General features: G+C 53.5%; 1 protein-coding gene across 4 annotated transcripts in view; it reads right to left on the minus strand.

Annotated features, from left to right (window-relative positions):
* Nucleotides 1–365: 365 nt before the first annotated feature.
* CRMP1 (collapsin response mediator protein 1) overlaps nt 366–24472 on the minus strand; it is a 66849-nt gene continuing 42742 nt past the window's right edge. For 2 of the 4 annotated variants that reach the window (XM_012662851.1, XM_012662854.1), the window contains 8 exons: nt 21218–21286; nt 20121–20241; nt 17319–17475; nt 13909–14050; nt 13131–13301; nt 7175–7354; nt 4122–4287; nt 366–1417 (listed from right to left, as the gene is read on the minus strand). In XM_012662851.1, the coding sequence (XP_012518305.1) occupies nt 1326–1417; nt 4122–4287; nt 7175–7354; nt 13131–13301; nt 13909–14050; nt 17319–17475; nt 20121–20241; nt 21218–21286 (1098 nt within the window). In that variant the 3' untranslated portion in view covers nt 366–1325. The remainder of the gene's footprint in view (nt 1418–4121; nt 4288–7174; nt 7355–13130; nt 13302–13908; nt 14051–17318; nt 17476–20120; nt 20242–21217; nt 21287–24472) is intronic. The other 2 variants (XM_012662853.1, XM_012662852.1) reach the window with 2 other exon arrangements.

Consider the following 24472-nt stretch of genomic DNA (forward strand, 5'->3'; position numbering starts at 1 on the left):
AGTTTTTCATCCTCCTTTAATGCGTATCTGGCTCCTGGGACTGGAGGGAAGAAACGTGAAGTGCAGGTGATCAGACGACACCAGAAGAAAGAACCAAGGAAAGGCTGAACCGCAGGGAACAGTCACAGGATTCCAACCCATTTCTCAGAAGCCCATCCACCAGCCATCTTCCTGCTTCTCATGGCTATCAGGGTCTGGGGCCTCACCCTGCAGCGGTCATGGGGTCGCGGGCTGGCTCTCTCCTCCTTCCCTCCCCACCCTCCAGGATCTGCCAAGAGCAAGTCCTCAGGGAGCAGCCACCGCCATCTGTTATCACGCTGGGGGACAGCCAAGCGCCTGCCCCAACCCAGACACCACCACCGAAATGAAAACACCCCAGTCAGATCGGCGGGCAGTTTATTTTCTTTATTTTTTCACAAGCTTTGAATTCAGAAATAAGAGCCACGACAAGTTGGTTGTTAAGTAAAAATGGGGGTGATTACAAAGGAAAACTTTGTACAAAACTTTAAAAATATGACTGCCCCGCCAGCCGCCTCGGAGATGGCGGTCAGCCCTGGACGGGGACGGGGAGACCCCTTTCTTAGTGTGAACCCGGCTCGGCCTGAAGCCCAGAGCTGGCTGGAAGAGCACACACAGACCAGAAAGACGGCATGGCGAGTCACAGGTGCCACAGAGACCAGGGTTTCTGACACAGGACGTGGCTGATGCTTCTCTGCAACCAAGTGGAAGGCGTCCCCTGCTGTCCGGAGAGCTCACAGGAGACCTCAGTCGGGGTGGGGCGGGGCTGGCTTCTTTTCAGTATAGGCTTGGGGGGAACGACGAGTAAACATCTTCGTTTTAAGAGTTTTGGAACTGCCCCTGAAGGCTGAAGGTCTTGGCATCGTGTCTCCGTCAGTCCTTGGCAATGTCCCCTCAGACGCACTCACAGACTTGCACACGTAATCTAGCAACATGCATCGACTATCCTAGAACAGCTACAAGGGTGCGAAGGAACCCCACTCGGAGAATCATGGAGCCAGTGGAGTTAGAAGTGGAAGGGACAGAACAAGACGATGCTAAAACCTGCGGCTCACTAGGAAGGGAAATGAAAACACCATGCTCCGAGGTGAACTCAGCGTGAACACACAACTGTGGGCAAGGAATTTCCAAGCAAACACACCACACTAGTACCACTTCTTCCTAAACAAAAAAAGGAAAGAACATCATTCGATTTCCCCCTCCCTCCACCAGTACCAACTAAAACTGTGGGTTTCAAAAACACTGACAGGAAAAGGAATGGACATTATTCCCAGAATCCTTCACTCTAGCTCATCGCGCATCTGCGTTCAACCGAGGCTGGTGATGTTGGAGCGGCCACCGGGGGGCGCCACGATTCGGTGGCCGGTACGCCTGGGGTTGTTGTCATCTATCTGGGCACCTGAAAGAGACAGAGGGCCGGTCGTTTCTGGGTGAGACCTGTTCACGTCCGTGCCTCCTGCTGCTCCTGAAGGCTGTGTACGCTGTGGGGGCCCTGCCTTGGAGGGTGCTGTGCCCGTCTCTGAATGCTCCCCGGGGTGCCCACTGGGGCAGGACTCAGCCCAGGACCACCTCTGGGAGCCCCGGACCTCCGCAGAGCCCACCGCTCTCCTCTGTGGCCCTCAGGCCCTGGGGCCACCCTCCCGCGCCCCTGACCTCCTTGTGCTCTTCCTTGTCAAATTCCCAACAGAATCTGATGTTCCTGAGACAGGTGAGCAAACACTTACTGAGCGCCTACTGTGTGCAGACACAGACGTGGTGCTTTGACAGCTGTTATTGGATTTAGAGCACACAACACTACTACAAAAAGGGTGTTTTTATTCCTAATTTATAGATGAAGAATTTGGGGGACGTAGCTGTTGGGGGGCGAATGCAGAATTCAAGCCCGAACTGGTTTGTCGCAAAGTCCGTCTTCTCACACGTAGTGTCCCACGCTCCACAGGAATTCTGTGTACGGTGTGTGTGTATGAGTGTGCACATGTGCGTGTCAGTGACTCAAGGCCAGATCCCGCCCCCGGAAGTGGGCAGAAGAGTGTGGAGTGGGAAGGAGGCAACTTTTGTCTTAAATCTTCAAAGCCAACCATCGTTCTGATCTTATTATTCTCTTGCAGTCTGTGAAGGTTTAAAATTCCAGCAGCAAGCCCAGTGCCTGGCACTCGATAAATATTTGTTAAATGAGTGAACAATGAAGGATGGGCAACGCTGAAAGGTGGAGACTCAGGTTTTAGTACAAATCGTGCCTTGCACTTGGGCAATTTGGGATAAGACCCCCCCACCCCTTTGGCCTCATTTCCTTTTCTGAAAACTACGAGCAGCAGACTGGATGAGCCCCTGCTGACCCTGACATCGTGCAGTCTGGGTGAGCCACTGAGGATGTGGCCCAGGGCACTGACTGTGCTTCTCCCCTGGTCTCACTTGTAGACAATTCGTCTTCCCAGTAATCCAGGAACCTCCTAAAGGCCCAGGAATCAGGAATCAGGCCTGGCACTTAATTTCTCCATCACAACCATCTGTGCCTTGCTGGTTAAATGTCTGTACTTTGAAAATACCTGTCGAACCAAGGGACACTAGATCGTGCTTTGTCTGTGTAGTGCAGCGTCAGACAGGTATTTAAAGGGGCACCTGTGCAGTCGTTGCTGACAGCGAAGCACCTATGCTGCTGGCAGCAAATGGAAACACCCGTCAAACTGCCTCAAGGCCGGCCGGGCCGAGCCGTGGGCTGCTGAGAGGACTGAGAGGGAAACTGGGAGAACAAGGGTGGGGGGGCAGGGAGGTGCTAACAGGCTTTTCGTTTCCCTGTCGTTCTTGTTCTAGGATAACTAGGAGGGACCTGCTGTACACGTTTAACTCCAAGTGTGCAGTGTTTCACTGCGTGACTCGAGAATCGAGAGCCAGTTTGCAAACTCCTTGAGAGCTTGTGTCGTCCCACTCAGCTTTTCCCAGCATTGACGCCAATCCCTGCTTTGTTCACTGTGCAGCAGATGAGATTCTCGAGTTGCAGTTAGGGTCCATTTTGTGCAAGCATGTCAGTTACCTTTAAACACTGGAAGCTGCTCCAGGAAAGGCTCATGGAAAGGGAGGCAGGCGGTTCCAGGGCCTTTGCATAAGCACCGAGTCAGACACGCCCGAATGGGTGATGGACTCCCCACCCCCACAGTTTAAGTTGATATTTCACCCTCTGTCTCTCTCTGTCCCTTCCACTCTCTGGCTAAGCGTATCGCCTTTTCCGACCAGGATGTGGCAAACTATGGTTCTTTGACCAAATTTGGCCCATCATTTGTTTTTGCACAGTCCATAACCTGAGAATAGTTTTTACGTTTTTAAACCGTGCCATACCAAATGGCTATTTCATATGACATCCTGGATTTCGCCTCTCAGCTCACAAAGCCTAAAGTATTAAGCTGGCTGATTCCAGGCTAGACAGAGAGCTGCCCGCCCACGTCTCAGTCCTCACCGCACTCCCAGCACCCAGCCTGGTGTAGCTGGTACCTGAAATGTCCTGCAGGACAAAGGCCACCGCCATGCTCCCAACATGCACGTGCCTGCCCCCACTTGGCCACCGGTGAAACCGCAGGCACCTGCCTCAGGGGCCTGGGTGAGTCTGCTGGGTTACCCAACATGCGACTTTGTTGACACACATTTGTTGAGCACCAAGTCCTGGTATTCTGATTTTCTGGGGGCCTCAGTTTCCTCTTTTCAAAAACAGGGGTAATCCCCCTCTCCACACAGAGCTGTGAGGATAAATGCTTTCGTGGGCTGTGACCGTGCCCGGCAACAGGCACTGGACGGCCAGGCTGGAGACGTGCAGAGCACACACCGGGCCAGTGGCAGCTACTGCCATCTCGGGGTCCTCCCCACCACCCCACGTCTACCCTCACCGGTAAGAGTGTGAAACTGTCCCCAAGGCGCAGAGGATGAGCACAGGGCCAGTGTGGGGCCAACTCTTTGTAAACCAAGGTCAGTATCACCTGCTGCCCCCCACACACACGGACCCCGCCCTCCTGACTTGGTGACAGCCCCAGCCCACTCCGCCCGCCCGGGAGGACAGGAGAGTGGCCCACACCCCCTTCCATGTCCACTTGCACAAGGGCCGCTGCAGCTCCTACCTGATAAGCTGAAGTTGGACTGGTGGAGGTTCCTGATGGGGGGTGGCTGGTGTTTGGAAGGCGATGATTTGGCTGAAGGAGCAGGAGTTGCATATTTGGGTGTAGCTGGCACCTCGTACACGGGACCATCGTACATGCCCCTGGAAACCCCTTGCAATCCAGAAACCTACACGGAGGGAGGGAGAGGGTGCCTGATCGACACCGTGCATGTGTGCCTTTCCATCCAGATGGGGCACAGCCCAGAGGGTGAGAGACAAACCTGAGGTCACCTTGGATATGCATGTATGTATGCACACACACCCCTCACACACACACATGCATGTACCCCACACACCACACATGCACACATATATCACGTGTACCTGCACTTAGACATGCACCCCCACATATACACATGCACCCACACATTCACATTCACACACACACACACCACACATGCCTTCACATGCAAACACATTAATGCACACACATGCATACACACACTCATAAAACACGTACATGCCAGCATACACACATGCACATGCATACATGCATTATACATACATATTCACACAGGCATACAGGCATACACACATATACATACAAATATATACACCCAAACATATACACACATGCATACATAAAGATATACACACATGTACAAACACTTGCACAGATAGGCACACATATACTGCCCCCCACAAATATATACTCTCACACACATACACACACACAGAGAAGAAGACCTCAAATTCATTTCCAAGAAGAAATCACTTTCCCCGACACTACTGCATACCCCGCAAAAGGACCTCTGAATCCCAGACCGGCAGCCTGTTTTCACCTATGTTCTTGCAGAAGGCCACAGGGAGACATGGATTTGGGGGCAGGTAGCTTGTTTGGAAAATGATTCCAGAAAGGAGGGAGGACTGGGGAGGTGAGACAGGGAGAAACAAAACCCAGTACAGAGAGGGTGACAAGTGGGCAGCAGGGCTCAGGGACAGTGAGGGAGCACCCCTTAGCTGATCTGTGGGAAGACGGGAAGAAGGGCATGGGTGCAGGGGCTCAACCCCATGGGGAGGGGGCTGCCTGGGGAAAGAGGGGGCTGCCTGGGGAAAGAGAACCTGGAGGCAGAGGTTCCAGGTGGGAGGTGGAAAGCCTGCTGGAAACTACCAACAGCAGCCCAAGTGACCACAGGATGGCCAAGGGCAGGACATCTGCTCCAGGCTTGGAGAACAGCATGTGTCCAGGGCCCTGCACAGGGTCCCACCATGGAAAAATGACAGCACTCTCACCCCAGCCCCAGCTCCCCCCTCCTCTACGGCAGGTGATAGCACCCTGACCCCAGCCCCAGCTCCCCCTCCTCTACGGCAGGTGATAGCACCCTGACCCCAGCCCCAGCTCCCCCTCCTCTACGGCAGGTGATAGCACCCTGACCCCAGCCCCAGCTCCCCCTCCTCTACGGCAGGTGATAGCACCCTGACCCCAGCCCCAGCTCCCCCTCCTCTACGGCAGGTGATAGCACCCTGACCCCAGCCCCAGCTCCCCCCTCCTCTACGGCAGGTGATAGCACCCTGACCCCACACTGGGCTCCTCCCTCTCTATAGCAGCTAGGCTCATTTTAGCACCAAGTTCAAAGACCCAGCACCTACACATGCTGTTGACAGCCCTCCTCTGGCTCCGAAGCCCTGCTCCATGACTAGCTGGGTCCTTGCTGTACCCTGAGCCCCTCCTCTCTGCACCTCCTGCTCTGCTTCCTGACCCCAGCCCCAGTTCCCCCCTCCTGTACAGCAGGCTTCCTGGGTGACGTCCTTTGATTGACGTCTCCACCCCCACCCACTGTGCATGTCCTTCCCTCACCTGGCCTGGCGCTTGGCCTCTGCCCACAGGCAGCAGGAAGGAGTCCTGGGCCATGGGACCCCTGGCCCTCTGGCTCCTGCAAACTGATGTCTTGGCATTTGAGATCAGGCACCTGCTGTCATGAAAGCTGACTTTTAACCACAGGCCTCAGGTTCAGACCAATTTGGAAGGAATGAAGCCAGCCAAGGAATGTTTCTGCCTCTTGAGTGGGTGTCCCCCCCGGGGATGTACATGAGTTCCCTGTCCTCGCTCAGCCCCTCAGCTGAACCCGGCCACTTATCGGACCTGCCTTGCTTCTGCTCCACGTCCACCACTTCCCCGTCTGATGCACAGCTCGGCGCTGCACCTTCCGGGAGCTGCACGGGGGCCGCAGCACACGGACGCAGAGCATCCCAGTGGGCACTGGGAGTCCAGGAACGCCGGTCTCTGGACTTCACCATCTAAATTGGTGGTGGTGCCAATCACGAAGCACAAGAAGAGCGGGACCACACACACACACACACGCACACACAACATATACTCGTGCACACACATACACATGTGCATACACGCACACACATGCACACGCACAGAGCTGGGCTTTCTGGCCAACAGCATCAGCTGTCCCACGTGGGACGCAGGCTGCCGTGGCGACAGGAAGGAGCTGGCCACAGGCGAGTGTTTATCTCAGCTGTGGGGAAGCTCCCTCCTCTGAGTTGCACTAGAGACAGGACGGAGCCTGCCCCTGCCAGACAGATCTCCTGGGGCCAGTGCTAAGACCCTTCCAGAACAGAAAGGAAAGACAGATGTGGAAACGGCAGGGGAGGGGCGGGCAGGGGCAGCTCTGAAGGGAGCCATCCCTCAAGGACGCCAGAGGTTATCTGTCCCCATCACAAGGCTGGGCCCAGGGGTCTCCGAGCTCTATGACTCCGATTAAGCTCTTCACGGCTCTGAGCATTAGGGTTCTGACCTGCAAAACGAGGTGATACAGGATGGCACGACCCTCCCTTCCCCTCTGGGGCACAACCCCTTACAGTTTGCAAAGCCCTAGAACCTGCCTGACCTCGTCTGATGCTCGCTATCATCCTGAGACAGGGGCGCAGGACAGTGTCACTGCCCACTTAGCAGGCAAGGAAAGGGAGGCCCCCAGGTGTGACATTCGTGAGCTATGTACACGTCAGGCCCCGACTCCCCGAGAACAGGCGCCAGCTGTGGTCCGCCGCGCTGCACCCACTCACCTTATTCCTGATTTTGACGCGCTGGTAGAGGTGTTCAGGGAACGGCTTCCGAGGGATGAAGCGGCCCACGCCCCTGCTGACGTTCACAGTTCCGTCTTCGAAGACGATCTTTCCCTGGCTGATGACCACCCGCGGGGAGCCGTGGCACTCCATGCCCTCGAAGATGTTGTACTCGACCGCCTGCCCGGCCAGAACACCAGCGTCACTTTCGCCGTGCGTCCCAGGATCATTCACAACAGTGACTTTGCCCAACACCATTTCCTAGCATTTGGGGGAAATACCTTTCTCGGGGGTGTGTAATATTCCACGGTGCGCTCCGCAGTGTGCACAAGCAACACCTCACTGTCGGGCATTTAGGCTGCTGGGGGCTTTACTTGATCAAATTAATGCTGTTCTGGGCCACCACGCATGTGAAAGGCGTCCCCTGGGGTGATGCGACGTAGCTACTCGGACTATACTGCACATTTTTGTGTCTGTTTAAATAAAATATCCTGTCTTTAGGATAGTTTGCGAAAATCAAATTACTGGCTCAAGGGATATGAGCTTTCTTAAAGCACTTGTTGCTTATTGACAAGTTAGGTAATGCCATTTGTTTGTGTTTTTGTTAATCTAAAAGACAAAAGGACATTTCCTTTAAAACACACATTTCTTTTGTTATTCCTAAAGTGAATACTTGGCCCTGTTTTTAACTACCGCTAGTCAATTGTTCTTTATTTATTATTTAAAAAGTGGGTCAGACACCCGATTGAAAGAAATAAAATGGTACACAAGATATTCGATAAAAAGGTAAGTGTCTCTGCTATCTCAGCCTGAGGCGAATGCCTTAAAGAGTTTCTTCTGTATCTCTAGGTATTTTCTGTGCATGAAGAATCATCCCACACATATGTAACTCCCTGCAGACGGTTTTCACCTTAACTCTTCTCCTTACCTCAGAGATTGTTCCATGTTAGCACACGTACATGGTTAAACTGCTACACGTATTTCGTCACGAGAATGCCTGTCATTTATTCACACAGTTCCCAAGGATAAACAAGTGGGTCATTTCTGTGCTTTTGCTAAAAACAATGCTGAAATGCAATTTGCACACATGATCATGTTTATAGATGCAGAGTTTAGAACCAAAGAGTAAATGGATTTTCAATCTTGATAGATTTGCCCTCCACAAAGGCAACACTAGTTTCTGATCCCAGCGACACTCTAGGAGCTTGCCCGCCTCCGCAGTCTTACGGCACCTGTTACCCGGTGGCCACTCACAGTGAACGGATATGAGACTCCTGGATCTCGGTCGCCAGCACCGGTGAAAATAGCATCTCATGGTTGTTATCTGCATTTGTTAATGAGTGAGATTGGGTCTCTTTTAAAATCAACACACACCATTTCTATATTTTTTACTGTGTTAATTATGTTTTTACACATTATTCCATTTCTTAGAGTCTTGGTATTTTTCTTACTGATTTCTGAGTACATGTGCAATGTTAAAGAATGCATCCTTTGTTACGTGTGTTGAAAACACTCCCTTTACCCCTTGTCCTCTGTCTTTAGAACTCTATATAAAGTTGCTTTGTTTTGTTTTGCTTGTTTTTTCTTTGCCATACAGAGGATGATTTTGTTTAATTTTTATGTAGTCAATAGTCAAATAGATCAATCTTTTCCTTCGTGATTTCTAAGTTTTGTGTCACGTTTAGCAAGGTCTTCTCTCCTTCAAAATGATGATTTTTTTTAATGTACGTTTTATTCTAGTCTGTTCATAGTTTTATTTCATCTCAATCTTTGATCCATTTTGAGTTTGTTTGGTGGTAACAGTAGCCAGGTGTCCTACAACAACTGGTTGAATAACTGCTTTTCCTCACTAACTTTAACTGTCTCCTTTATTATAAATCAAATTAGCACATGTGGTAAGTCTAGTTCTTGGCTCTCTTCCCTCTTGTACCCATGCCAAACAGTTTGGTTTACTGTGGCTTTATAATATGTTTTAATAACTGGGGATCACTCATGCTCTCCCCTTAGTTTTCCCTTTGTGCAGAAGTATTTTGGCTGTTCTCACATTTACCATCTAGGAGCTCCGCTTTCTTAGGTAAAAAAATAAACCTATTGAATTTTCTGATGGGATCACATTGAATTTATAGATTAAATTAGAACTGATATGCTCACTATATTGAATCTTCTAAGTATAAAAGTCTTTGAATTTATGTAAGTCTTTGGTTTTTACTGTTATTAGAAATAGGATTTTGATTTTCATTCTATTTTCCAAAGTGGCTTTTAATTATTTCATTGAAAAGCTACCAATTCTTTATACTGATTTATAACCAGCCAATAGATTCACTTACAGTTTTTGATGATTTCTAGGTATATACTGGGGTTCTCAGACAAACCATCTTCTGCACACGACCGTTAGCACTGTGCCGGCCTCTCTGCTGGCAGCTGCGTCTCGGGCTCCAGGCAGACCACGTGCTTTCCACGTTAGCACTTGCTAATCTAATTCTTCCCGAGTCCCCCTGGAGTGGCCCCGCTGGGGAGTGATTATCACTTTGCTGAAGGACACGTGTGGATGGCGAGTGCTGGAGGGGGCAGGAAGCCAGTACAACGTGCAGGTGGAACTGGCCAACCCTCCGCCCCGCGGCCCAGGGCCGGCCTGCTGCCCTGCTCCTGCCTGAAGGAAATTCATGCTGCAGGGGAATTCCTAACTTGGGGGATTCTTACAAGAATCGGATTATGTTACAAATGTCACATACTATATTTCACAAGGCTGTAGAACTTTCAAAGTCAATCACTTCATTTCTCAAAAGCAATACACAAACAATGTAAAAAATTTAAACAGTACCAACAATTATGATTAAAGAATACCTCTTTTCTCTTCTATCCATGAGCCCCACCCAGTTTCCTCATCCCCTCCCAGGGATGACTGCTGTTACCAGTTCCTTTCATACAACGCTTTGCAAGCTAGTGGGTCACCTGGTGAATGCACAAAGTGTGGTCTATTCAGCCACAGAAGGAAGCTGGTATGACCACGCTGCCTCTTGGGGATCATGCTGTTTGTAAGTAAAAGCAGCCAGACATAAAAGGCCACATATTGTATGACTCCATTTACGTGAAATGTCCAGAATAAGCAAGTCCATAGAGAAAGAAGGTAGGTAGATTAGTGTTGACAGGATCTGGGGGCCGGGGCGATGGGGACTGGCTGTTAGTGGGGGCAGGATTTCTCTGGAGGGGTAAAGAAAATGGTCTGGAATCAGTGACGATTGTACAACCTTCTCAATATACTAAAAGCCACTACATTGTACAAAATCGTGACATTTATGGAATGTGAATTATCTATCAATAAAAAAAGTTCTAAAAACCTAGTTGTCACTGCATGTACAAACACACGTGTATACCTACCATGCAGCACTTGGAAGCAAATATGTTTTCCACTAAGGTAAAAAAAATAAAAGTTGTTTTCTTTTTACAGAAAAGTAGATTTTAAAATTTAATCATTGATCAATATATAAGAAATGATCTCTCCCTATATAAGGAATGTTAAAAGAAAGGTAATGATTTTAAAAACTTATAAAAATAGGCATTAATAATACAGCATTTCTTAATCCCTGTTCTGAAAACAATTACTTTCCTGCAGTATGTGAATGGCATTGCTTTGGACAGAGAAAATCAAACTTTGGCCCAGCCTGCCTCATGCTGCCCTAAATTGCCCTCCTGCTGCTGTGGAAAGGATTCCAGTCTGGCCCCACGCGGAGAGGGGATGATGCCATGAGTTCAACCTGAAGACAACGACCTCTCAGCTCGCAACCGCAGGCGCGTTACCTATCGCTGCAGGCCGAACTGTGTGCCCCAGAAAGACGTGTCCGAGACCTCGGAATGTGACCTTATTTGAAAATAAGGTTTTTGCAGGTGTCATTAGTTAAGACGAGGTCCCACTAAGGTATGGCGGGCCCGAAATCCAATGACTGGCACCCCTGCAAGGTGACAGGACACAGAGGAGAGCACCTGTGATGACAGAGGCGGAGGCCGGAGTTGCACCCGCACGCCAAGGATCGCGGGGACCCCGCGCTGAGAGGGCCTGGAACCCTCCTTCCTCGGCGCCTTCGCAAGGAGCCTGGCCCTGCTGAGCCCTGCCTGACTTCCAGCTTCTCGCCTCCAGAACTCAGGGAAGACGTTTCTGCTGCTGGAACAACCCAGTGAGTGGCGCTCGGCTGGGGTGGCTGCAGGAGCTTCCACGGCGTGTCCCTGCTTGCGAACACCACGGACTGGCTAGACAAGCGCCATGAGGATAAACAAGGCAACACACAGAGACTACGAAGCACACAGTAACCACAAAACAGCATCTGGCCGACCACGCGGCTCCTGAGCGCGGAAGCGGCAGGCCCCCGACTGCACGCGGAAGCGGCGAGGACCGAGAGGGCTACGTGCCGGGCTGCTCCTTTTGCGTGCTCGGCAGGCGGCCTCTGAGTAGCTGACTGGACCACCTTGGGAGCAAGAGGCAGTGGCGCAGGCCCCAGAACTCCTGCTGGCGTTTAGCCGCCGTCTTGATGGTAGCAAGAGGCGGCATCGTCAGCAGGTGATTGGACTTCCCAGCCTCCAGAAATGTGAGCCAGATAAACGTCTTTTCTTTACAAATTACCCAGTCTGTGGGATTCTGTTACAGCACCACTAAACAGACTAAGACGCCCACTCATGTGTAAGACCTTCTCAAACATTCTCCTGTCGCCTCGCCTGTGTTCACAGAGCCCACATGGCACACGCGCATGTCACAGCACTCGCAGTGATGGGCCCCATAATCGCATGCCCCGCTGAACTGTGCACGCAGGGAACAGCATCAGCCTTTCTGTGCAGGAGGACAGCCTCGGGCTTGTCCCCTCCTGACCCTGTTCCCTGGAGATGGGGGAGGTAGGAAGCCACAGTGTGGCTAGGAGCATTGTTTATCATACGGATGATCCCAAACTGGCGAGCTGGACAAGGACAGTGAACAGCTACTTAGACCTCTGCTCTCCAGGCCACATCTCTTATGGCCGAGCAGGGACCCAGAGCCAAGCTCCTGGCTGCTACGAGTAGTTCCTGCGGCTTTCTTATCGGACTTCCTTGCGCTTGGTGTCCTGTCACCATACATGCCTCACCAGTGAGCGCCCCCAGGGGCTGAGAGGACACCCACTACAGGTCAACACTGTGCACAAGCTCTGCTTCCGGCCTGCATCCTTTCGCAGAGCCAGAGACCAGGTGGTGGCCTCTTGTATCTGCCAGTGTGAATGTTAATCTGGACCCAAGACCACCGCAGGTGTGCAGAGTGGGTGCCGAAGCAAGCCCTTAAGGGAGGCAAAGGTATCTTGTGCCATCTCCGTATCTTTGGTGGGTTTGCAGGCTGGGTGCAGAAATCAAGGGCACAGAAGATACAAGGCAGACACACCCACAGTTGCAGGCCGGGGCGTGGAACGTGGAAGAACATGCACCCTCGTGTGCTCAGGGCCACTCCTTCCTGTCTTACTGTTAGCAGCTGGCCACAGTCAAGTGGCAGGTTTCTGGTATGCCAGATCAAATCCTCTCCAGCTTGATAATTAAACTGAGGAAAGAACCTTGGGCCTAACACTTCCCCTCTCTGAGCCCTGTGGCTTACTACGGGGAATTGTGAGCAGCGTCAGGTGGCTGAGAATGCGTGTGTCTGTGGGCAGGAGCCACAGAGGCAGGGGGCAGAGGTGGGGGGGAGAGGGGAAAGAAGAGAGAAGGGAGAAAGGGGAGAAGGGAGAGGGGAGGAGAGGAGGGTGAGCAGGTGAGGGCACAGCAGCGGCTCAGCTGGGCCTGCTCAAAGCCCTTGCCCATTCTCTCCAACTGGAGGAGAAACTTGAACCAGGCTAGATATCAGATCACATTCTGGTTGTAAAATTCACAAATCATTTTTAATCTGAGCCTTCTAAAATGATTACAAAGCAAGCGTCATCTCGCCAAGCACCATGGACAGGCCAGGACTCACCGACTTGTGGCTTTTGGCCGTTATGGTCTTCACCTTGTCCGGGTCCCAGATGACCACATCGGCGTCCGAGCCCACAGCAATCCGCCCTTTTCTTGGGTACAGGTTAAAGATCTTGGCTGCATTGGTGCTGGTGACGGCAACAAACTGGTTCTCGTCCATTTTGCCAGTAGCCTGAAGGCAAAACCCACTGATGAGAACAGCATCTCTAACAGGGCCGGGCGGAGGGGCGACGGGCATGGTGTCGGCCTGCCGGCTGGAGCCCCCGCAGGGTGTGGAGTCTCCCCCTCCCCAGCTGAAAACACGCCAGCCTCAGCGTGCACAAGGGCCTAGCCTCGTCAGGGAGAGGGAATCAGCCCTGCAGAGGTGTGTCCTCTGGCTTCGGGTCAGTGATCAGCGTGTGGCCTGCGGCTCCCTTTGCAACGAGCATTCTCGCTTCCCACTGAACACCCAAAACTGGGCACACGCACGTGCCTGCACACACACATGCACAAAAGCCATCTCCACATGAACTAAGATGTGGTTCACAACCAAACAAAACATTTTCATTCTTAAAGCATGAAGTGAAACTGTGGCCTCTGTGAGCGCAGAGGACTGGACGGGACTTCAGCCCTGCTTTCGCAGAGTCACGCGGCCCCTCGTGTGCCCTGCCGGTGCGTCCACTTCCGCCTCCGAGTGCCAAAGGAAGATTTGAGAACCGACAGTGCACAGCGCTTTGGCTCCGATGGGCCAGGCGGCGTGTTCCTAGGAGTTCCTGAGAGGAGAGATGGTGACACCTTACCACTGCCTTGTCCCAGATGACGGTCATCCGCTCCTCGATCCCATTGACGCCCTCGGGGATCAGAGTGAAGTTGTCCTTGCCCACTGCCTTCTGGGCTGTGCTGTAGGGACAGTGGCCGCTGCCCGTGACCTGCAAGTCCCCACTGGCAAGGAAAGGCGGAGTCAGATCTGAGTTCACTTTGACGGGCAAACCCTGACTGCAGACACGCAGCACCGGCCATGGAGCCCAGACCCCAGCAGGCTTTGGGACAAGGATTCTGGGCACATCGCTGGCATTAGCGAACGATGCTGGAAGTCCCTTTGGCCTTTGGTGTTTTGTTGAAACCTGGAAAGAGCCCCGGACTGGGTGTCAGCAGACGGGCTGCTGTGTTAGTGCGGGCTCTAGGCTGGGGAAGGGTCCCCAAGGCGGCTTCCACTTCCCTACCTGAAGAGATGTGATCCCCCAAACACATGGATGGCTGCCCCTACCCTAAATGCCAAGCCTGTGAGAGCATCTGCACGCTCCTCCTGCCCCGCGAGCCTCGCCGGGTCTGCAGAACTCAGGGTGCCCTAGGATGCCGCAGGAGCGCTGTGTTGAGGAAGAAGCTGGGAACACATGGTGCTGGAGGAAGGGGTGACTCACCTCCACGCACCTCATGGAATCCCCGGGGCAGCCCTGCTTTGACACGGTTTGGCTTTGCAAATCGACAGGCCTGTTGTTAAGCCCTGTCTCCCGCCCCCTGGCCAGGCAAGGACGAAGGCCTCCCACCAGGACTGTGGTAATCACGGAGCTGACGCAGGGACGCACCTAGCACACAGCAGGCACCAAAACGCAAACTCCCTTCCTCAGGGAGGGACTCTGCTGACTCTCTTCCCTGCCCCGACCTCTTCTCTTTAAAATCGATCGCGTGTGTGGTGAACTTCATGTTGTGAATTTTATCTCAATTTTTTAAAAATGAAGGAAAAATATATTACCGCCAATAAATGAATGAATGAATGAATAAATATATAAGTAAGCCAATGAGTAAGCGAGAAACCCTCCAGAACATGCCTGTGTGTGTCACAGGTCAGGGATGTCCCATTTATGACACTGGCCGCATGTCTCTGCATGTCACAAAGTAATATGCACTGACATTCGTCTTCTTAATGAAGGTGGCTGGTGTAAGGGCTTGCTGTGTTCTAGCGCTGTGTTTGCAGAACAAAGCACTATACGCTGGCGGGGCACCGTGGTTCAGGCTCAAGCCTGTGATCCTAGCGTGCTGGGAGGCTGAGGTGGGAGGATCGCTTGAGCCCAGGCGTTGGAGACCAGTCTGAACAAGAACAAGACCCCATCTCTACTGAAAATGGAAAAATTAGCTGGGTGCAGTGGCACCTGTAGTCCCAGCTACTGGGGAGGCTGAAGCAGGAGGATCCCTTGAGTCCGGGAGTTTCAGGTTGCTGTGAGCTACGATGACACTACTCTACTCTAGCCAGGTGACAGAGCAAGATTCTGTCTTAAAAAAAAAAAAAAAACCACTAAGCATTGGTTACAGCAAAGTGGCTCAAGTTCACTGGGGTTTGCCTTTTAATCATTCAGTGTTTTGAAAGCAAATACCCTTTTGATACAGTAGGAGCCCCGGAGCCGGACGCCTGAGTCAGTGGAATGAGTGGACCACTGTGTTGTGATTACAACTGCAAGCTGAGCCTACCCTCCAGTCCAGAGGCCCAGGAACATTAGGAAACACCTAGACACATGGAATATCTAGAACTTATCTTCACTGATGTATTCAACAAAATGTGCTGCATGCTTCCTATGTGCCAGGTATGGTGCAAGGTGACGGGGATGCGTCTAAGAACAGAAAAGACAAGACCCCTGCCTTCATCAGCTGGCTGGTGAGCGAGGGGACTGGGCAGTAAGCAGCGCGGACGGGACCTGCGGTGCTGTGAGAGCAAGTCAGGGGCTGAATTAAAGCCGCTGGGGTGGGCACAGGTAGCAGTTTGCTGGATGGGTGAGAGTAAGATGTGTTAAAGAGAATGATCGGAAAATGCCTCCCTGAGAAGGAATCTTCCAGGGAAGATCTGAAGGAAGTACAGGAAGAAACCATGTGATATCTAAGAAAAGAGAGAGCTAGGCAGGGCCACAGGGAGTGCAAAGGTCCTGAGGCATGATCCTGCCGGTGTTCAGAGTCAGCACCAGGCCTGGGCTGGAGGAGCTAGTCGGGGAGTAGGACAAGCTTGAGTCCTGCCTGGCGGGTCACTGTGAGGACTTGGGTTTCACCTTGGGAGGAGAAATCACCGGAGGTTTCTGAGCAGAGGGGTGGCTTGGTCCGATTTAGGTTTTAAAATGTCTGGGCACCTGTTGAGAGCAGACGGTGATGTGGCTGGGGGAGGGGCACGTGGAAATAGAAAGGCCTGTTGGCAGCCCAGAGACGACAGTGGCTGGAGCCAGGATGGCCGCAGCAGAGGCGGCGGAAAGTGGTCAGATTCCGGGGCCAAAGGCCCGTGTCCCTGCCTTTCCCTGGGAAGGGCAAGGCCGTGGCAGCAGCTTTGTGGGGGAGATCAGGAGCTCTTTTTGGACTTAGGAAACGTGGGCTGCGGCCCACGGACCTCAGCTGCAGATGTTGAGCAAGTCAAGGGTGCTGCATCACCTGGGGGACAGATTTCCGCGTGGGCACACCCCCACCCCTTCTTGCCTCACACATGCAGCTCCCTCGGCCAAGAAGCTCCTTCTTACTCTCGCCCATCCAGCAAACGCCTACCTGTGCCCGAGCCCCAGCTCTGCTGTCACCTCCTCCACGAAGCCTTCTGCAAGCCTCTCGGTCGGTTCTGAGTGTGCACGTTTCCAGAGCAGCCTGCACACCTCACCCCTTGGCCTCCCCATGCCACCTGCTGCCACTAAATGTTCTTTCCTCACAATGGCCAATACGCAACAGAAGGGGCTGCAGTGGCTATGCTCCCACTATGTGCAGGGGCCACAGCAGCTGCTCTGCAGGTAGCAGTGGCCGCTTCTGGAGCCTTAAGCTCCCGCGCCTTTACCTGCATGTCTCACAACCAGCCCCGAGGCAGGCACTGTATTCTCCCCACTTTGAGCACACCAAGTGACAGAGATATTATGGGCAACGTGCCATGCCCAGGGTAGTACAGCCTGGTCTCACACCCTAATCCTGGGTGCTTCCCAGGACAGCACAGGGCCTGGCACAGAGTGGGTGCTTAAACAGTTGTTGCAGGAACCGGAGGTGGACAACAAATGTGAATGGAACAGTTATTGGGTACAATAGATCTTCAGGTCCCTCAACGCCTGTTCTTAACCCTATGGAGTACCGTCCTCTCCCAAGATGGGGCCAAGCCTCCCCAAGGACAGCGCGTCTAAACCAGCCTGTGCTTCCCACTGTCAACTCTCTGCCCCCGGAGGCCCCGGCTGCTTCCCCAGCCCCAAGTTCCCAGGGCTCTCACCAGGCCAGCAGGGAGGTCAGGTAGTCCGGCGTCGTGGGGTCTGGGCTCAGGGGAGGGGAGGTCACAAATGCCGCCGCCTTGGCCCAGTTCTTGCTCCAGTAATGGGTGCCATCAGTCCCCAGGCTGGCGGCGATCGGCTCGCCGAAAACTAGGGGGCCTGGGAGGGGCAAACACAAATGAGCCTGGTTAAAAGCAAATGGTCTCAAGGGAGGCGTCAGTGGCACAAAGTGGAAGATTCTGGAGGTGGGAGAGTGAGACTGGCAGAAGCCAGAATGTGGCCCATCTTCCTGCAGGGTCACCACCCGCACTGCGGTGACATGCAGCGCTCAGGCCCCCCGACCCCATCCTCAGCACCCTGCCAAGTGCTTTATGAGGATGACAACGGCTGACCCACCCAGCAACCCTTGCCATGCTGTTACTGCTTTAGTATTTGGACATTACCATTATCACCTCCTTTTACAGACTTGTAAACTGAGGCACAGAGATGTGATATGCTTAGTCTGGGTTCCGCCAGAAGCAGATCTTCAAATAAGGAATCTAGGCCAAGCGTTTTATTTGAGAGGTGATTGCGGAAACACTGGCTGGGGACTGAGGAAGTGACACAAGGCCAGGAAAGAGGCCAATAAAGGGCGCAGCCCTGGGTCCCTGGTGCGCAGGCCCACGGGGACGCTGGGAGGCTGCAGAACACACCTCGGCGTCGTCCCGCCCCAGGGGCAGGGGAGCTGGGGTGTGTGTCCGCCAGCTGGAGGGCTGCTCCCACGCACTAACTTCCGGAAGCGCCGGTCTGCTTTCCAAGGAGGGGACCCGACGGGCTTCTCCCAGCAAGAAGCCCGCGAGCAGTGTCCCAGGGCTCCGAGTGGGGGTCTTCGCATTGGAGACCGGTGCCAAGAGGTACGGCCAAGAGCCCCCGCTCCCCAGCGGGACGGGACCACCACCGTGCGCACCAGCAGTCCTGTTCCAGGGCTGCGCTGTCCAGTGCTGTCTCCGTGGTGACGGGGTGCTCTATATCCGAGCCGCCCAAGCAGCAGCCGCTGGCCACACGCAGCTCTTGAGCACTTGCAAAGTGGCTGGTGCCACAGAGAACTAACTTGTAATTTTTATTTAACATCATTTAACTCAAATTTAAATAGCAACATGTGGCGAGTGGCTGCCCTAAGGCTTAGCGTAGCTCCAGAACCTGCATGCTCAAGCCCCAGCTGCCACCGCTCCCAGATCTCTGAACCCCCTCGGAGCCCCGGCTTCCTCGTCTTTAAATGGAGCGAATGCCAGCCAAGCCGCGCCCTTCCAGCCTCTGTGCGCCAGCCTGCCCTTAAAATGCTACAGTTATCTGGGGTCCAAAGCCGCTACAACCAGTATGGCAGCCCCGAGCCACGTGTGGCTCCCAATCACCTGCCGTTGTGAGCTGTGCCATGTGAGTGTGAATACACGCTGGATTTTGAAAAGAATACAGACAAAATCATGCAAGATAGCTCGCTGAAGTAGTACTTTGGGTATATTAAATGTCATATCCTGTTGGAACTCCTTGTAAACGAGGTGGTTCCACTGGCATCCAGGCTCCTGTGAGCGCAATGCACCAAGCATGGCGATGCCCCTGAAGGGTTCTGTGCTGTTTCTTTGTTCCCATTCGGCCCCCTCCTGTGACCACAGCACCCAGTCAGCCTCACATGACCCAAGGGAAAACAGGACTGACCTTATCCAGGGGAATGTCCTGGGGTCATTAGGACCAAAGGATTTTAGCCACCAAGCTTGGGTAAGGGGCACCCCTTCTCCACCCCTCCCTCCTTCCTCTGTTTGTCTGTCTGTCTCTCTCTCTGAGTTGGGGAGGGAAGACCGCTCTGGGCCTCCTTCCTCATTCTTGGTCTGCTGATTCTTGGGGACTGTAGACCTCACTGTCAAAAAGGCCTGAGAACTGCACTCAGGCCCCTCTGGGTCTCCTGCCGGGAAGCCCGAGCTGGTTAGGGCCCGTCCAGCAGGCCCCGCCATGATCCTCAGGTCAGTAGGCAGGATGGTGCCGCAAGCCCCTCTAGAGATGAGGACACGGAGGCAGAAGGTGAACGGCTGATCTGGAGCTAAGAAGGACATTAACTACCACCTGCCCAGCACCTGGGACTCACGTGCATTGGCTCTCTGGGTGCATTTCAGAGAGGAAGAAACAGAAGCTCAAAGAGAAGAAGGAACACATCCAAGTCTTAGACCTGGGCAGCTGACTTCCTAGACTGGTTCTCCCCGTGTCCAGCACAAGGCCATTCTCAAACCCTCTGGCTCTGGGAAAACACCTTCCTCCTTCCCAAGCTCACACTCTTCCTGCGGGCCCCGCAGTGGTCCCCGGGTGAAGGCACCGACTGTGCAGCCCTGGAGGGGCCCAAGTGAGCCCAACCCAGGCTGGGGCCCAGAAGGTGGGCCAGGGAGAGGGCAGCATGGCGCAATCTTGCCCCAGCTCCATCTGAAACCCTGGAGAAAGCTTTAAAGTTGGCAAAGCTGTAAAATGCGTGGTTTCCTTTGGCCCCACAAGGCAGGGATCGTTACCCCAGCTACAAATGAGGAAACTGAGGCTCAGAACACAACCCTGACTTGCCCAGGGTCACAGGGCTAGAACACGGAACACCAGAAATCTAAGCTATAAAGCCAACTCTGCCTACCTCCCGCCCTCCCTCAAAATGTGCCTCAAGGCCCGGAACTCAGGCTGCCATTCCTGGCAGGTCTCTACTCTGGGCAGTGGCTCCAAAAGTGAACTTGGACCTGCTGGACACCCCTTTCCTGGGATCCCACCACCCCTCAGGAGGCCCAGGGCTGGCTGCAGACCTTTCTTCCGGGCCAGGGTGATGACGTCCGCCGCACTCTTGCTCATGACCTTGGTGACGTACACGGGGCAGTTGACCCGGCCGGCGATGGTGATGGCCCGGAACACTGCCTCGGCCTCCAGCTGAGCACAGCAAATGCAAAGGTCACGGGGGGAGGGATGGGGCACAGCCACTACTCACCCTGGTGCCCAGGGTCCTCCTGCAATCACTGTCCTTCAATTTTCCTTACTTAAACATGGTCAGAAGGGAAATCTACTATATCAAAGTACACGTGGAAAGTACACGTGGGTCCAACAACACCTGAAAGGTCCCCCACCCTGCTCCCCGGGGTGAAGCCACTGGTCACACACCTGGATACAGTAACATCCAAGCGCTACAGAAGTTTGGGAACACTGTCTCCTGGTTCTGTCTGCAGTCAGCATGGGCCAGGGACAAATAGCTCGTGAGGAGCACTGGGCTGATCTAGAGCCCATCGGGGCCAGCAGCCTGAACACTCATGCCTGTGTCCCCAGCATCCAGCACAGGGCCAGGGCCTGAGCAGAGGTCCAAGAGACCAGTCCATAATTTGACAAAGACATCAGGAAACATCCTCAACTCAAAGGATGGCTTCTAGGGCACCCGTTCCATTCCTTCAGTCCCCTCCCTGCACATGCACACACACACACACACACACACACACACATGCACACACATGTACACACACGCACACACACATATACCCTGCCACCCCCAGGGGGCTCATCCATTCTCAAATCTTGGGAACACAGCGGGCAGGGAGCAATTGTCTCCAGAGTGCTAGGCTTGGGGCATGTGGCTCCACTGTCCTATCATCCAATACACAAAGTCCTTATGGAGTTTGGACGCTGCAGCGTCTGTGGGGCCTTGGAGTGAAGTTCTAGGGCCCTGACGGAGCCTCTTCCTGGCTCCTGTGAGTGACCTGCAGCCCCAGGGCTCCCAGGGAAGGCAAGATAGTCTGGGAGGATCCTGCACGGGGAATGGAAAGGAGCCAGGGACCCTGGCTGGGCTGTTTCAGCTGGAACAGCATAGGGATGAGTGCCCAGAGATGTCAGAGTCATGCCCAAGTGGAGGAGTCTTTACCTCTTCAGGCCTGCTCAGGGCATGGCCCTCGGGACCTGTGATGCCCATCTCTAAGATCCGTTTTTGTTCCTACAAGACAAGAGCCAAAGAGTCAGTGATTATAGAACATCAGAGCTGGGAGAAGTCGTTCCTCCAATGCCCTGCCTAGACAGAGAGGGCAGCTGAGGCCCGGAGGTGGGGGCTTGCACAGGGTCCAATAGTGGGCTGGAGAGGCAGCGAGCTGGTGCTCCCTCCACCCCACTCGTCCACTTTCTCCTTGCAGCCTGCACATCCACACGAGCACCTGTGCTACGCTCAACCTCCTGCGGCCAAAGTGAGGAAGCAGGCTTCTAAGGAATGAGCTTTGCAGCTGGCCCCCACCCTCCCCTTCTCCAAGTCTCCCTGCAGGGCGCTCCTCCGGGAAGAAACACGGCATTTGGGTATGACATGGTACTGAAGTCAAAGCGCCCTAACCTGGGGGTCCAGCTCCAGAATGGGCCATCTCTGTGACTGGGCAAGCGACGCTCTCCGAGCCACTGGGGACAGCAGTGCTTGTACTACGGAGCGACACAGTGAATAGCTGAGACGGTGCGTGTAGAACCCTTACACAGGACCCGAGCACAGGAAGGTGTGTTAATTGGCAGCAGCTCTCATATCTCCACCACGGACTCCTGCTCCCGGCATCTGTCTTTCTGGCAGGAATCCACCACCTCAAACCCGTCGCATCACCTTGAAATCGTTCCCTGTGTGATGGCCCAGATCCAAACCCATCTGTTGCAAAGTTTCCTCCGCCCCAGAAACACTGATCTCTCACTGCGCAGATGCCAGTTGTGCTAATTTTAACTTCTGCGGTTTCTGTGTCTCCTTCTTGGACACAACCTTACCATGAACCCCAAGCCCTGCGACCGCGAAAAAAATCGCGATTTCAGTTGTGCATCTATGGTTATTAAGCTCGAGTTTATTACAAGGACACAAACTGGAAACAATTTCAAGCTCTAACAGCTGGAGTGGATTTAAGTAAACAGTGGAATAATTTCAGCTACTAAAGATGGTGTTTACAAAGCATTTTTAGAAACTGTTTACAAAAAGATTTTTTGACATGGAGAAATCCCTATGCAAAATTGTTTAAATGTCAGTTACTATTTCTGTATGCACGAAGAAAGGGAGGGACAGAAGGGAGGGAGGGAGGACAAGAGAGGGAATGAGGGGGAAACAGACGCGACGGGATTTCTAGCTGAAGATAAGGAGCCAAGCACATGCGTTATTTTCGCTCCCTTTTGAAACCCCACTAAAGTAACAAAATGATGTACAAGAACCAAGAAAATGCAGAGAGGACAACAGGAACAAGACTTTGAACGGTGGAGAGCAGATGTCCAGAGGCGACAGACGTCCTAGAGCTGCGACAGCCAGGTCCTCAGCCAGCAGCGAGGAAAGCTGAGCCCCTGACGTAGGACTCAGGGATGGAGGGCTGCACGCTGGAGTCCCGGCACGGCGCAGGGAGTGCTCGCTGGCGCACTCTGGAACACGGTGCAGCAGTAACCACTGAGGCAGGGGTCTGCATGGCCCACGGCCCGGCCGTCCCAGCCCTCAGGGCATGCGGACAGAAACTTGAGTGTACGTCGGACAACAGAATGGGCAGGCACGTGTACAGAAGCTTCAAACACGCCAGTCCCAAGTTTGAAACTATCCAATAACCCAACAACTGGGGAATGAACTGTGACACATTCACATAGTGGAATTCCACACGGAGAAAGCTATTGCTCCACCTGACAACAGGGACGAATTTCACACACCCAGGATTGCGCTGACGAGCCAGATGTAAAAGAGGACACACGGCAGACCTCCATTTTTACGAAGTTTAAAACCAGCTGGGACTTAGGCACGTGTGGTGTGGCAGGCACTTCTAAACGACTGCAAGGATCCCGCCTCCTGGCTGTCGCGCCCGCACACAATCCCCACCCCTGGAGCGTGGGCTCGATCCAGCACCTTGCTTCTAACGAGCAGAACATGACAAGAGAGACAGGACATCTCTTGTGAGATGAGGTCACAGAGACTCTGGCTTCTACCTGGCTCACCCTCTCCTGCCCTTTGGCTTGTCACTCTGAAGGAAGCCAGTGCCACGGTGCAGCTGCCCACATGGCAAGGAACCAACGGAGGCCCCTGGCCACCGGCCAGTAAGCACAGGCCATCAGTCTGGTGGCCTGCAAGGAACTGAATCCCCAAAACCACCACCTGAGTGACGCTGGAAGTGAATCCTGCCTGTCCCGAGCCTTGAGATGACCCCAGCTCCACCTGACACCCTCCCCGCAGCCTGGGAGACCCCGAGCCGAGGGTCCAGGCAAGCCACACCCAAATTCCTGAGTCACAGGACCATGAGAAAATAACCACTTGTTGTCTTAAGATGCTAAGTTCTGGGGTAATGTTGACGCAGTCATAGATAACTTACACAGATTTTGGTGGCAGAAGTAGGGTGCTACCATAAGAGTTACCTAAATTTGTGGAAGTGGCTTTGGAAGTGGGCAGTGAAAGAAGAATTCTGAGGGAGCATATTCAATTGCCTTGAATAGACGGTTATCAGAAACAGCCTGTGAGGACATCGCCAGCGATGTGCACAGGAAATGAGGAACCCATCTCTGGAAACGGGGGGGCATCCTTGCTAGGGAGCGGCAGAAAGCTCAGCGACACTCTCACCTGCAGCTGGAAAGCGGAGGTTAGACCTAGTGAGGTGGCAGATCCAGCTAAGGAGATTTCTCAGCAAAGCACTGAAGGTACCACCTGGTTTCTTCTTGCTGCTTACAGTAAAATGTGTGTGGGGGAGAGAAACGGAGGGAAGGACTGTTAAAAAAAAGCCAGAGCATGAGGGCTTTGAAAATTTTCAGTCTCTCCAAAGAACAAAGATATGACATTAAGAAATGGCTTCTGAACAAATCCCACCAGAACACGCCCAGATAAAACTAGCAGTGCAACTCTGCAAACTTTCGCTAAGAACTCAGAGAAGGCGTGGTGGCCTTCCAGTGCAATCTGTCACCGAAAAGGCCCTTTGAAGAGATTCAAGGTGTGCCCGTGATGCTCCCAGTCCCACAGCGGGGCCTCCGGGAGCTTGCAGATGCCCCTCCGCTCTCCAGCCGCGCAGCGGGGGCTCGTCCACGAGAAAGCTGTGCCTCCCCTTTGTGTAACGCGCCAACCCCAGTGGGACTCACAGGAGCCCTGCGAAGCCTTCGGGAGAGTTGCTGCAGCGAAACACGGGCAGATCAGGCTGAACGGGACAAAGGCACA

The sequence above is a fragment of the Propithecus coquereli genome, unplaced genomic scaffold (genome assembly GCF_000956105.1).
Source record: "Propithecus coquereli isolate 6110/MARCELLA unplaced genomic scaffold, Pcoq_1.0 Scaffold785, whole genome shotgun sequence".
NCBI lineage: Eukaryota > Metazoa > Chordata > Mammalia > Primates > Indriidae > Propithecus > Propithecus coquereli.